The following is a 13,290-nucleotide window of genomic DNA, read 5'->3' on the forward strand; positions in this document are numbered from 1 at the left end:
TACATATTTTAAAAGAATTACTCAAAAACTTGTTTAAGCATTAATTGTATAAACATTAAGTTCCATGCATGCAGTCAAATTCTGCATATTAGCAACATTCAGTAAATTATGTATATAAATATTGTAACGTGAAATTAAAGGGATAGTTCACATAAAAATGAAAAATATCATTCACTCACCCTCGAGCTGTTCCAAACCTCTAAGAATTTCTTTCTTCTGCTGAACACAAAAGAAGAGATTTTGAAGAATAAACAAATGATGGACTCCATTGACTTCCACAGTATGGAGAAGAGGAAAAAAATACAATGGAAGTCAATGGGGTCCATCAACTGTTTATTCTTCAAAAGATCTTCTTTTGTGTTGAGCAGAAGAAAGACATTCATAAAGATTTGAAACTACTTGAGGGTGAGTAAATGATGAATTTTGGGTGAACTATCCCTTTTTAGCTTTGCCAAATGTGCAGTTTATTTAGTGAATATAAAGTGAATTAATGTAACACAGTAATGTGCATTTAAATATGTGCATAATTGACCATAACACATTTATGAGTATTCACAAATTGGTTGCGTATAGCACTTACACTGAAGTTTTACTGTTCAGTGAACATTAAAAGACTCGCCAGGTGATGCTTTTTTAAGCTACAGATGAAAACAGAAATGACTAACACTTTATGTTCCATTTCATTTATTTACATGAATTTTAGAACAAAAGAAGCAAACATCACCAACATGTTAGACGTGACTTATACAAATGATTCATGTTTGTTCATTATTACACATACAAAAAAAAAACAACACTCATTACAGATAATCCATTGGATGGTGACACGTTCATGTGTTACTTCATTTTGAATGCAACTTCTTCAGTGACATCAGTAAAGCGTGTAAGAGCAGCTGTGAGGTTCTGGCCTCTTTGTGTCTAAATGCTGAAAGGCATAACGTGGCAAACGGGACACATTTTGAAGCTGGTCAGAATGCCGTTGTCTTGATGCATTGGTCGGGGATGAATCCTAAAAACATGATTAAAAGTCATTCAGAGTTGCTAAAAATGTTGAGCTGACTCAAATCATCCAAGATAAACAGACACGAAGCTATGTTATTCTTAATCTACAAATAACTCGCTTCCATGCTAAGTTTTTCCTACACTAGCACGTGTATGCAAATGTGATATTAGAAGATTGCATGGAAACAAACATTACTGATTTGACACACAAAATTTCCAATGCATTTGCAAAACAAACATGACTACGTGTTTCTCTGCAAACATTTGAGTCGTTGGCCATTCAAATGTAGATAGTCAGATTTCTAAATAAGATCAGATAATTTTTTTCTTTCAGAGTTTCCCAAGAAAACTACATTTTGTTTCCTATCCGTTGACTGACTGTAAAGTAAACTTGTATAGATAACCTGATTTGCATGATGCCTGAAACATGATAGCAGAAAGAACAGTTGTAGCCATTAAAGCAAGTGCATTATGAAACTGTTTTCATATGAAGTGATATTGAAATGCCATTAATAATTAAAGTGACAACTATAAATATGCTGTAGTCGCAATGGTTGCTTAACAGTTAAACACCTGAACTGTGCTCTCCTATAATGTCTCACCAGTTTATTGTCAAACCAGGATGAGAATGAGCCTCTCGTGGCCGCTGGTTTTGTCATGGAGCCCCGCAGATCCAGACTGCTCATCTGAGAGCCAGAGTTCAGCGTGGGATTGGACCACCCCGACAAACAGTGCTGTAAAATACGTATGTGCATGTTTTTAGCTTTTGAGAATAAAATGGTTAGCAGATGTTCATAATCATCATAATGATGTATAGTCATTATGATACAAAAATAATCAAACACTGAAAAATGTGAATTATCCATTCAAAGCTGAGGAGCACATTATTAGCCAATAATCCCAAAAACCAAATATCAAACATATAATGGGTCTCTCTCCGTCTCTCTATATCTATATAGACTCAAAATTGCAAAATTGGTTGCATGTGCTCCTGAAATTTAATCTGTGCGACCTCAAAATATATTTGGGAGCCTTTGTGCAAGTGCGAATTATTGTTGAGGTGCGACCTCTTTTCATTTCTCTACAAAATGTTGGCTAAGTACTGCACAGTATGTGCCTGCTGTCAGCTGGTCCACCATTCTATCACATAACCAATTAAACTTCATCTTTACGTTCTTAACTTAAAAGCAGATTTTAGGTTTGTTAATATTAGCCATCAATCACTCCCTTTCACTGCGCTCCGTTGTCACGTGACGGAGCTAACTAGCACGCAAAATGTAAAGCGCTAAAGAGAGAGGATGAAAAGAGCCAGCACTTGACTCGTCCTGGTTAACTACTTCAGTAAAACGCTCCCACATGGTACTTTTCTTTCCTTTCTTTTTTTTATTTTTTTTTTTTTATTCTCTTTTGAAATTTCACTTGGATCTGTTTTGCCTCCATTGCTGCTTAAAGGGTTAGTTCACTTCAGAATTAATTTCCTGTTAATTTACTCACCTCCATGTCATCCAAGAATATGTCTTTCTTTCTTCAGTCGAAAAGAAATTAATGTTTTTGAGGAAAACATTCCAGGATTACTCTCCTTATAGTGGACTTCAACTGGCCCCAAATGGTTGAAGGTCAAAATTACAGTTTCGGTGCAGCTTCAAAGGGCTTTAAACGATACCAGACTAGGAATAAGGGTCTTATCTAGTGAAACAATCGGTCATTTTCTAAAAAAAAAATAAAATGTATATGCTTTATAAACACAAATGATCGCCTCGCAAGTGCTTCCGCACACCTTCCCTATTCAACTTACGGAAAAAACAGAACTGGTGCCGCATCCTAATCCTTTAATTGCTTTTCGACTGAAGAAAGAAAAACATAAACATTTTGGATGACATGGGAGTGAGTAAATTATCAGGAAATTTGAATTCTGAAGTGAACTAATCCTTTAAACAAGTGGACCCACGCAACTGCGTAGCTTAAGGACGTTAAGCAATTTATTGTAGGTTTTTTCCTTTGTGTTTTAAATAATGACCACTAGGAGGTGCTCAAGGCATGTGATCCTTGATTGATTTTCCCTTGAAGGATTAGTTCACTTTCAACTAAAAATTAGCCCAAGCTTTCCTCACCCTCAAGCCATCCTAGGTGTATATGACTTTCTTCTTTCTGATGAACATAATCGTAGAAATATTAATATCCTGACGCATCTGAGCTTTATAATGGCAGTGAACGGGATCAACGAGTATGAGTTGAAGAAAGTGCTTCAATCCACATCCATCCATCATAAATATGTGCTCCACACGGCTCCGGGGGGTTAATGAAGGCCTTCTGAAGCAAAGCTATAGGTTTTTTTTTTTTTTTTAAATCCATATTTAACAAGTTATGATGTAAAATATCTAGCTTCCTCCAGACCGCCTTCCGTATTCAAGTTATGAAGAAAGTGTAAACTGGCTTCGCATCAGTTACACTTTTTCCCGTAAATTGAATAGGGAAGGTGTAGGAAGTAGTGTAAGCTTTGTGAACTGCAAGAGTTTTACACTTTCTTCGTACGTTAATATCATAGGTCTCGTTCACTCGTTGGTCCCGTTCACTGCCATTATAAAGCTCGGATGTGTCAGGATATTTATTAGTATTTCTCCGATTATGATCATCAGATGGAAGAAAGTCATATACACCTAGGATGGCTTGAGGGTGAGTAAAGCTTGGGTTTATTTTCATATGAAAGTGAACTAATCCTTTAAGAGATATATGTTGTTGTTGAAACCGAAAGTAAAAAAGAGTGAAACCGAAAGTAAAAATGTTCATTGTGTTTTATCACAAAATAACAGTTCTGTGTCTTTATTAAAATCATACATATATATAATATGCTGATTTCCCATAATGAAACTCACTGAGGGTAAACTCAGACTGTCAGAGGAATCAAAACTGCAGCGACGATGGGCTTTGTATTGGTGTGCTGGCAGCAGAGTTGAGCGAGGAATACTGACCCTGAAACAAACGCAGAGAGATGGTCAGACAGAGTCACTCATTCACAGGGTAATATGAATCAAGTCTTGGAAATGGCAATAATGTCTGCGCTGTAATGTCTACAGATCCACACAACTATTTTATATGCAACTGACACATTAAATTCTGTCGAACATTGTTTTTTTTTTTGAGTGTCTTTGTCTGGAATTCAGATACAATAATTTATTCAAAAAAGAAAAAAAAAAACATTACAAGTTTGTTCATGGTTTAACGCCATGCCATTACAAGTTTAATCACTAAAATAAACATTTTGTTTAAAAAAAAAAAAAAAAAAAAAAAAATGGTATAAACAACATTATTTACAAACATATTTCTAAAGGAAATGCCATATGTATTTCTCTTTCATCATCTTCAAACATCTTAATTTGTCATTGACCGTTTAAAGCAATTCAACTAAACCACAATTGACTATTCTAAACTATTTTAGATTTCTACCATTCAAAAGTTTGGGGGCGGAAGTATTTTTTAATGCTTTTGAAAAAAAGTCTCTTCTCTTCTGCTCATTAAGGCTGCATTTATTTGTGAATATTGTGAAATATCATTACAATTTTAAATAACTGTTTTCTATTTGAATAACTTTTAAAACATAATTTAAGCCTGGGATACAAAGCTGAATTTTCAGCATCATTACTCCAGTCTTCAGTGCCACATGATCCTTCAGAAATCATTCTAATATGCTGATTTGCTGCCCAAGAAACACTTCTGATTATTATCTGTGTTAAAGACAGTTGTGCTGATTCATCTTTCTGTGTTTTTTCTGGATTCTTTGATGTATAGAACGTTTATTTGATAAATGCATTTATTTGATATTGAAATCTTTCGTAACATTATAAATGTCTTTACTGTCAATTTGAATCAGATTAATGCATCCTTGCTGAATAACAATATACATTTTAACTGCAGCATATGAATAAGCAGGCACACACAAAACTGTTTATGCATTTTTGCATCTTTGCATAACAAGCACTTTGCTGTATTCACCTAATTAAAGCAGGCTCTGTTTCAGTATGAGGGTGTTCAGATTTGGGCATCTTGCACACGGGACAGGCGGCCTGTGTGTCCAGCGGAACCGCAAACAGTCGACTGTTTATTCTGTAGCAGAACGTGCCTGTGGACCGAAGGCCAAATGGAAAATGGAGACTTCAGTTTTCCGGTACCTTCATGTCATGACAAAGCGATGTTATGCAAACACAAATCAGCAGATCTCTTACACTGATGTGTGTCTGCATGCGGCTGCGGCTCTTCGCCAAGTGTGAAAGACGCAAGATCAGCAACAGACGGAAGTCTGTGAAAATAAAAAATAAAAAACAGCATTTGCATGATCACAACATCTTTTGACATGGAGGCCTTGTGATGTGTCTCAAAATTAAGCACAAGATTTCTTGACAGAAGAGTCATGATAGAATTATGCAACAAAAGCCATGTTCAAGGGGGGTTTCATATTACCAGGTAATCATATTGTCTAACAGATGACACAGTCTGAAGTTTTACAGAGAGAGACCGACCCATATAACAAGTTGTGGACACACTCGTCTCGGTTGACCTGACGGAAGCTATGGAGCTCGCTGAAGAACTGCTCCGAACGATCAGCAAGAGAGCTCTCAGCGTCCAGTAGGCCTACAAACAAATCAAACCGTTCCCTTCACTGGTTTCCAAACAGCACCTGCACGGAAAACTGTTGAGTTGAAACTTGAAACTAATTATTTATACATTATCCAAATAACTTACCTGCTATCCAATCATAACCCAGTAAAGGCTGTATGTGTCTCTCGGATACGGTCTCCTCCAGCCCAGCAGTTGTTGCGCTGTCAGTCTCTCTCTGCAGTCCCAAGAAAGGGAGAAAAAAAACATAAAACCATATACTTCTGCTACTCTTGAAATGAAAACACTCTGGCTAAACTGTAACAGGTGGGGATTTCTTTCTTCGTAGGTGCTTTTTCACATTTTCACTTTTGTAAATCAATATAAACCACCAGATCTCCATTAGATTAACTAACCATTTTTTTGTCCCTCTCTGCTGTAGTCTGGTTACGTAGCGCCATCTAGCATGACTCGGGATTCATCAGCTGACCAGCCCAGCAGTCTTAAAATGTGAATGTCTCAATGTTGAAGTACACACACCTGGTCACTGTCTGCTGTGAGAGGAGCAGATTTGGGCAGCATCAGTCTCACAGATCTGCTCCGTCCCTTCCAGCGACTGTTGTCTGTGTCTTGCAGGAGTGTGCTGTATTTGGTCACTTCTGAACTTTGCTTGTGTTTGGGTTTATGTTGGTCCGGTGTGGAGTCTTCACAGTGTTCAGAAAGTTGTTCATCTAAAGATACAAAGACATTTTATCAGCTAATTTTAACACACACACACACATTTTAATATGTGACAGGAATGAAAAGACATACTGAAAGACAGATAAGAAGATAAAACAAGATAAACAATAGACATAAACACGACGTGTTTGGTAAATGGCAAATATTACAAAAATATTTAAATATATTATTTACAGATTAAACTGAGCCCATAAGTTGTAAACAACACCTCGCCGTGTATTGAACACATCTTAAAAGACATCATCGTTCAAAGGGATAGGAAGTTTAATATTCTGACCGGATATGTTGATGGTTTTCACTGCTGTTGGTGAAGAAGGTGAAGCTCGCGCCATACTCGGGCGACCTACACGCGGCGACTGTGCTCCGTTTCTCTCCGTTAAAAAGACACTCTCGACGGTAAACGCTTCGTATTCAGAGCGTTGACTTTTGTCTTTCTCATCCGGCCACGAGGGAGTCAGCTGATGCAGTTTTTCGGTTTGTTTCTTGAGTTTCTTCAATAAATCTTTGTTCTGCTTTCGCAAAGCGTCGATCTGCTTGAGCTCGGCCATTCCGTCACCATAGCAACGAGTTAAAAAACCCCAGCACGCGAATCAGACGTGGAACAAATTAAACACACAACATCGGATAACGGTTACATCTTTGGTAGCTAAATATTAGCTTATTTAACCATGCTGTGTGAAATATTATTAAAATAAAAGAATAAGAGATTCTAAACGTCCCCCACAAGCGTAAAACGGTCAAACTTAAACAGTACACGGAGAACAGTGATTGGTTCCGGACATTTCCCACAATGCAACTGTGTGACCACTGGGCTTATTTAAAGGGACAAGCACATCTATCTATCTATCTATCTATCTATCTATCTATCTATCTATCTATCTATCTTTTTTGTCTGTCTTGTCTCTCTATCTATCTATCTTGTCTGTCTATCTATCTATCTATCTATCTATCTATCTATCTTGTTTGTCTCTCTATCTTGTCTATCTATCTATCTATCTTGTCTGTCTCTATCTATCTATCTTGTCTGTCTGTCTATCTATCTATCTAGTCTGTCTATCGCTCTATCTAGTCTGTCTCTCTATCTTATCTATCTATCTAGTTTGTCTCTCTATCTTGTCTCTCTATCTATCTATCTATCTATCTATCTATCTATCTATCTAGCCTGTCTATCTATCTATCTATCTATCTATCTATCTATCTATCTATCTAGTCTGTCTATTGCTCTATCTATCTATCTATCTATCTATCTATCTATCTATCTATCTAGCCTGTCTATCGCTCTATCTAGTCTGTCTCTCTATCTTATCTATCTATCTAGTTTGTCTATTGCTCTATCTGTCTATCTTGTTTGTCTCTCTATCTTGTCTCTCTATCTATCTATCTATCTAGTCTGTCATCTATCTATCTAGTCTGTCTATTGCTCTATCTATCTATCTTGTCTGTCTCTCTATCTTATCTATCTATCTAGTCTGTCTCTCTGTCTTATCTATCTATCTAGTCTGTCTATTGCTCTATCTATCTATATATCTATTTATCTATCTATCTTGCCTGTCTCTCTATCTTATCTATCTATCTATCTATCTTGCCTGTCTATCTATCTATCTATCTATCTATCTATCTATCTATCTATCTATCTATCTATCTATCTAGTCTGTCTATTGCTCTATCTATCTTGTCTGTCTCTCTATCTTATCTATCTATCTAGTCTGTCTATTGCTCTATCTATCTATCTATCTATCTATCTATCTATCTTGCCTGTCTCTCTATCTTATCTATCTATCTAGTCTGTCTCTCTGTCTTATCTATCTATCTAGTCTGTCTATTGCTCTATCTATCTATCATCTATCTATCTATCTATCTATCTATCTATCTATCTTGCCTGTCTCTCTATCTTATCTATCTATCTATCTATCTATCTATCTATCTATCTATCTAGTCTGTCTATTGCTCTATCTATCTATCTTGTCTGTCTCTCTATCTTATCTATCTATCTAGTCTGTCTATTGCTCTATCTATCTATCTATCTATCTATCTATCTATCTATCTATCTATCTATCTATCTTGCCTGTCTCTCTATCTTATCTATCTATCTAGTCTGTCTCTCTGTCTTATCTATCTATCTAGTCTGTCTATTGCTCTATCTATCTATCTATCTATCTATCTATCTATCTATCTATCTATCTATCTATCTATCTATCTATCTATCTATCTATCTATCTATCTATCTATCTTGCCTGTCTCTCTATCTTATCTATCTATCTATCTATCTATCTATCTATCTATCTATCTATCTATCTAGTCTGTCTATTGCTCTATCTATCTATCTATCTATCTATCTATCTATCTATCTATCTTGTCTGTCTCTCTATCTATCTATCTATCTATCTATCTATCTATCTATCTATCTTGCCTGTCTCTCTATCTTATCTATCTATCTATCTATCTATCTATCTATCTATCTATCTATCTATCTATCTAGTCTGTCTATTGCTCTATCTATCTTGTCTGTCTCTCTATCTTATCTATCTATCTAGTCTGTCTATTGCTCTATCTATCTATCTATCTATCTATCTATCTATCTTGTCTGTCTCTCTATCTTATCTATCTATCTAGTCTGTCTCTCTGTCTTATCTATCTATCTAGTCTGTCTATTGCTCTATCTATCTATCTATCTATCTATCTATCTATCTATCTATCTATCTATCTATTTATCTATCTATCTTGCCTGTCTCTCTATCTTATCTATCTATCTATCTATCTATCTATCTATCTTGCCTGTCTCTCTATCTTATCTATCTATCTATCTATCTATCTATCTATCTATCTATCTATCTATCTATCTATCTATCTATCTAGTCTGTCTATTGCTCTATCTATCTTGTCTGTCTCTCTATCTTATCTATCTATCTAGTCTGTCTATTGCTCTATCTATCTATCTATCTTGCCTGTCTCTCTATCTTATCTATCTATCTATCTATCTATCTATCTATCTATCTATCTAGTCTGTCTATTGCTCTATCTATCTATCTTGTCTGTCTCTCTATCTTATCTATCTATCTAGTCTGTCTCTCTATCTTATCTATCTATCTAGTCTGTCTATTGCTCTATCTATCTATCTATCTATCTATCTATCTATCTATCTATCTATCTTGCCTGTCTCTCTATCTTATCTATCTATCTATCTATCTATCTATCTATCTATCTATCTATCTTGTTTGTCTATCTATCTATCTGTCTATCTTGTTTGTCTCTCTATCTAGTCTGTCTATCTATCTATCTATCTATCTTGTCTGTCTATCTATCTATCTTGTCTATCTATCTATCTATCTATCTAGTCTGTCTATCGCTCTATCTATCTATCTTGTTTGTCTCTTTATCTTGTCTATCTATCTAGTCTGTCTATCTATCTATCTATCTAAAAATGTTATTAGATTTTTTTTATTGATTTTTTTTTCTCATCTGTTTGAAAAATGCTGGTCATTTTATTTTGCAAGTTCCACAAAGAAAGAAAAAATATATACATTCAATGATTTTTATTATTTTTATTAAGTTTCTATTATCTTTTTTTTTTTAATGCATTTTGGGGGTAAAAGGTCAGCATCAGTACATGATTTTATAAAACTTTTTTTATTGAGATTCATTTAAATAAATCCTCTTTTTTACACCACAATCAACAGAAAATTTGAGCCTACATTTGACCTACAACATTGGCAATGCTACACTCATTTTTGCATAACACCCCAGTATGCTTAAAATCTCTCATATATTACTTCATATTTATTTGTACATTAGTTTATTCACCTTGTATTTTGATTCTTAAGTGTTCAGCTTCACTCTCAGTGCTGTCCAGATGTAATGGCAGTAATCAAAGCACAGCATGTGACCGTGAGTGAGGACAGTAATGATATGGACGTGGCCCTGCAGCGCAGTGCAGACTAGTGTAGGCGCATTAGCTCTCCATATTCAGAGCACGTATCTAATGTGTTCAGAGCTGTCCAGGCAAGTGCAATGTCATTAGACTGACCACTGCACTGTTGTGCTGCATCCCATTAACGTTAAACGGTGCTGGTCATGGAGTCAGGTCACCTCTAACCATTCCTATAATTTCTCGCTTCACAGTTTGTGCTGTGGACAATTAATGCATGCTGCTTGAATACTTCATAGCTCATTAATGAGGGATCATTTATCACGCTACAGGAAGAAAAACAAACATGTGGACAAGATGTAAATAGTGGAATAGATCAAAATAGGTTGCAGTAACAAACAGAGCATTTTGGGCCTAAGAAAACATATCAGTTAAACTAATCAAATGCACGACCTAATGTGAAATAAAGTCTGTTATTTGCATGTGTATTTGAGATATTCCAACAGAGGGCAGTATTTGGTAAATTAGACAAGTAAGTAAATGTCATGGTGAATGCCTGGATTTCTGTAGGCCTATATTGTGTATAAATGACAGGCTTAAATCTCAACTGTTAACTGCATGCTCAAATGTTTAATATGAATTTAAATGCATAACATTTGAACAGAATAAGAATATTTAGCATGAAAATGTGAACTTGTCACAGAGAAAAAGTCAAACCGATAAGATCAGCAGAGGCGGTTGCTGTATAGAACAGGTATCCTGATATTGAACAGGCTGTGAATGCACTGATAAAAGAGCACTTTTGGGTCGATTGTTTCTGCAATGTGCCAGATAGAGGGTGGATGTTATTAAGATAAGACGGATTAGTCGGGTAGATGAAAAGTCTTGAGCCAAGTGCTGTTGAATATAGCAAGAACACACTGGATGACAAGCTCAGGGCAACAAGGTCTAACGGTTCACTTTATGAACTGCTGTTTTGGCATTATCAAAATAATTTCAGTGCAGTATAACACAACAGTAAAGTGGCTGTAGTGATGCTAAAGAAAAATCCACAACATGCATTTTCTGGAGAGGGGTCATCCTCTACACAAGGGAATTCATGCACTTCCTCGCATTGCCTTGGAAACATGGGCAGTAATAACAGGTTAGCGGGCGCCTAAAGTACAGCATAATTATTTTGTTGTGCATGTGATTAAAAGTGCTACTGCAAGGCACTTTTGGGAAGTGCAGCTTAGTGGTTAAAGATCCGGGCTAATAACCCGAATGTTGTGGGTTTAGACCCTGAAACCTTGAGCAAAGCACTTTGTTGTACTAGAAGATTTGGAGTCACTTTGGATCAGAAAGAGTCTGTTAAATGGCAAAACCCTTCTGAGAGAAATTTTCTGTGGTTTATTACTACAATCTTAGAAAAAAGGTTCCTGTATAGAACCTTATGGTTCTTGACTCAGTTTTAAAGAACGCTTTATGCCACAAAGGTTCTATATTAGGAGAAATGTATTAAATGATTGCATAATACTTTCATGTTTAATGGGTAATTTCATTTTTTTTCTAGTGATAAAGTATGCTGTTTAATTCATAAAATTTAATTAGAATTAAAACAAAATTAATTAAATACAAAGTTCTGTCATGAAACTCTAGATGGCACAGGCTGATATGTCCTTAACTCAATCTGTTTGCAATCATATCATTCTCAATAGGGCGCAGCTGATTGGTTCCAGCTGTTTCAGTAGCTAATGAACTCGCTGCTCAGCCTTTTAATACTTGGTCAGCATTTGCTATAGCAGTGCAGCACGCGTTCAGAAACCCTCCACCTTCCCCAGCTCCACCTGTATAGATCTCATACAGGTAATTCATGTATGCTATATTGTAGAGCAGCAGAATGTCTTACTTGCTCACAGCAGTGTATCTTGTATGTATTGTCAGTAGCAAGTCCAGTACTTGCTCTGCAGCAGCAGCAGCAATAACCAACAGCTGCAGCAATAACAACAGCAGCAACAATAACCAACAGCAGCAGCAATAAGGAACATCATCAGCAGCAATAACCAACAGCTGCAGCAATAACAACAGCAGCAGCAATAAGCAACAGCAGCAGCAGCAATAACAGCAGCAATAAGCAACAGCAGCAGCAATAACAACAACAACAGCAACAGCAACAACATCAGCAGCAGCAGCAATAAGCAACAGCAGCAATAACAACAGTAGCAGCAGCAATAAGCAACAGCAGCAGCAATATGTATCAGCAGCAGCAATAAGCAACAGCAGCAATAACAACAGCAGCAGCAATAACATCAGCAGCAGCAATAAGCAACATCAGCAGCAGCAATCAGCAACAGTAGCAGCAGCAATAAGCAACAGCAGCAGCAATATGTATCAGCAGCAGCAATAAGCAACAGCAGCAATAAGCAACAGCAGCAATAACAACAGCAGCAGCAATAACATCAGCAGCAGCAATCAGCAACAGCAGCAATAACATCAGCAACAGCAATAACAACAGCAGCAACAATAACCAACCGCATCAGCAATAAGGAACACCATCAGCAATAAGCAACAGCAGCAGCAGTATTAACAACAGCAGAAGCAATAACATCAGCAGCAGCAATAACAACAGCAGCAGCAACAATAACCAACAGCATCAGCAATAAGCGACAGCAGCAGCAGCAAAACATCAGCAGCAGCAATAACAACAGCAGCAGCAGCAGCAGCAGCAATAACAACAACAGCAGCAGCAGCAATAACAACAGCAGCAGCAATAACATCAGCAGCAGCAATAACAATAGCAGCAGTAATAACAGCAGCAGCAATAAGCAACAGCAGCAGCAATAACAGCAGCAGCAGCAATAACAACAACAGCAGATAAACAACAGCATCGCAATAAGCGACAGCAGCAGCAGCAAAACATCAGCAGCAGCAATAACAACAGCAGCAGCAGCAGCAGCAGCAATAACAACAGCAGCAGCAATAACATCAGCAGCAGCAATAACAATAGCAGCAGTAATAACAGCAGCAGCAATAAGCAACAGCAGCAGCAATAACAGCAGCAGCAGCAATAACAACAACAGCAGCAGCAATAAGCAACAGCAGCAGCAATAACA

General features: G+C 36.7%; 1 protein-coding gene across 1 annotated transcript; it reads right to left on the reverse strand.

Moving 5' to 3' along the window:
* Nucleotides 1-667: 667 nt before the first annotated feature.
* On the reverse strand, nucleotides 668-7,108 carry miip (migration and invasion inhibitory protein). Its single transcript, XM_051913305.1, has 9 exons — nucleotides 6,611-7,108; nucleotides 6,133-6,323; nucleotides 5,740-5,830; nucleotides 5,517-5,628; nucleotides 5,223-5,296; nucleotides 4,993-5,119; nucleotides 3,876-3,972; nucleotides 1,605-1,736; nucleotides 668-1,009 (listed from the first exon to the last, which is right to left on the reverse strand). Exons 1-9 carry the CDS (start codon nucleotides 6,879-6,881, stop codon nucleotides 872-874), a joined length of 1,233 nt encoding a protein of 410 aa, XP_051769265.1. The 5' UTR covers nucleotides 6,882-7,108; the 3' UTR covers nucleotides 668-871.
* Nucleotides 7,109-13,290: the final 6,182 nt, after the last annotated feature.

Source organism: Ctenopharyngodon idella, chromosome 11, assembly GCF_019924925.1.
Source record: "Ctenopharyngodon idella isolate HZGC_01 chromosome 11, HZGC01, whole genome shotgun sequence".
Taxonomy (NCBI): Eukaryota; Metazoa; Chordata; class Actinopteri; order Cypriniformes; family Xenocyprididae; genus Ctenopharyngodon; species Ctenopharyngodon idella.

Excerpts from the sequence above, each read along its gene's own strand:
- miip (XM_051913305.1), bottom strand. The coding sequence starts at position 6,881 with ATGGCCGAGCTCAAGCAGATCGACGCTTTGCGAAAGCAGAACAAAGAT. Across the intron at positions 5,831-6,132 it reads TCACAGCAGACAGTGACCAG|AGAGAGACTGACAGCGCAAC; the intron begins GTGTGTGTACTT and ends TTGGGACTGCAG. Across the intron at positions 5,629-5,739 it reads GGGTTATGATTGGATAGCAG|GCCTACTGGACGCTGAGAGC; the intron begins GTAAGTTATTTG and ends ATTTGTTTGTAG.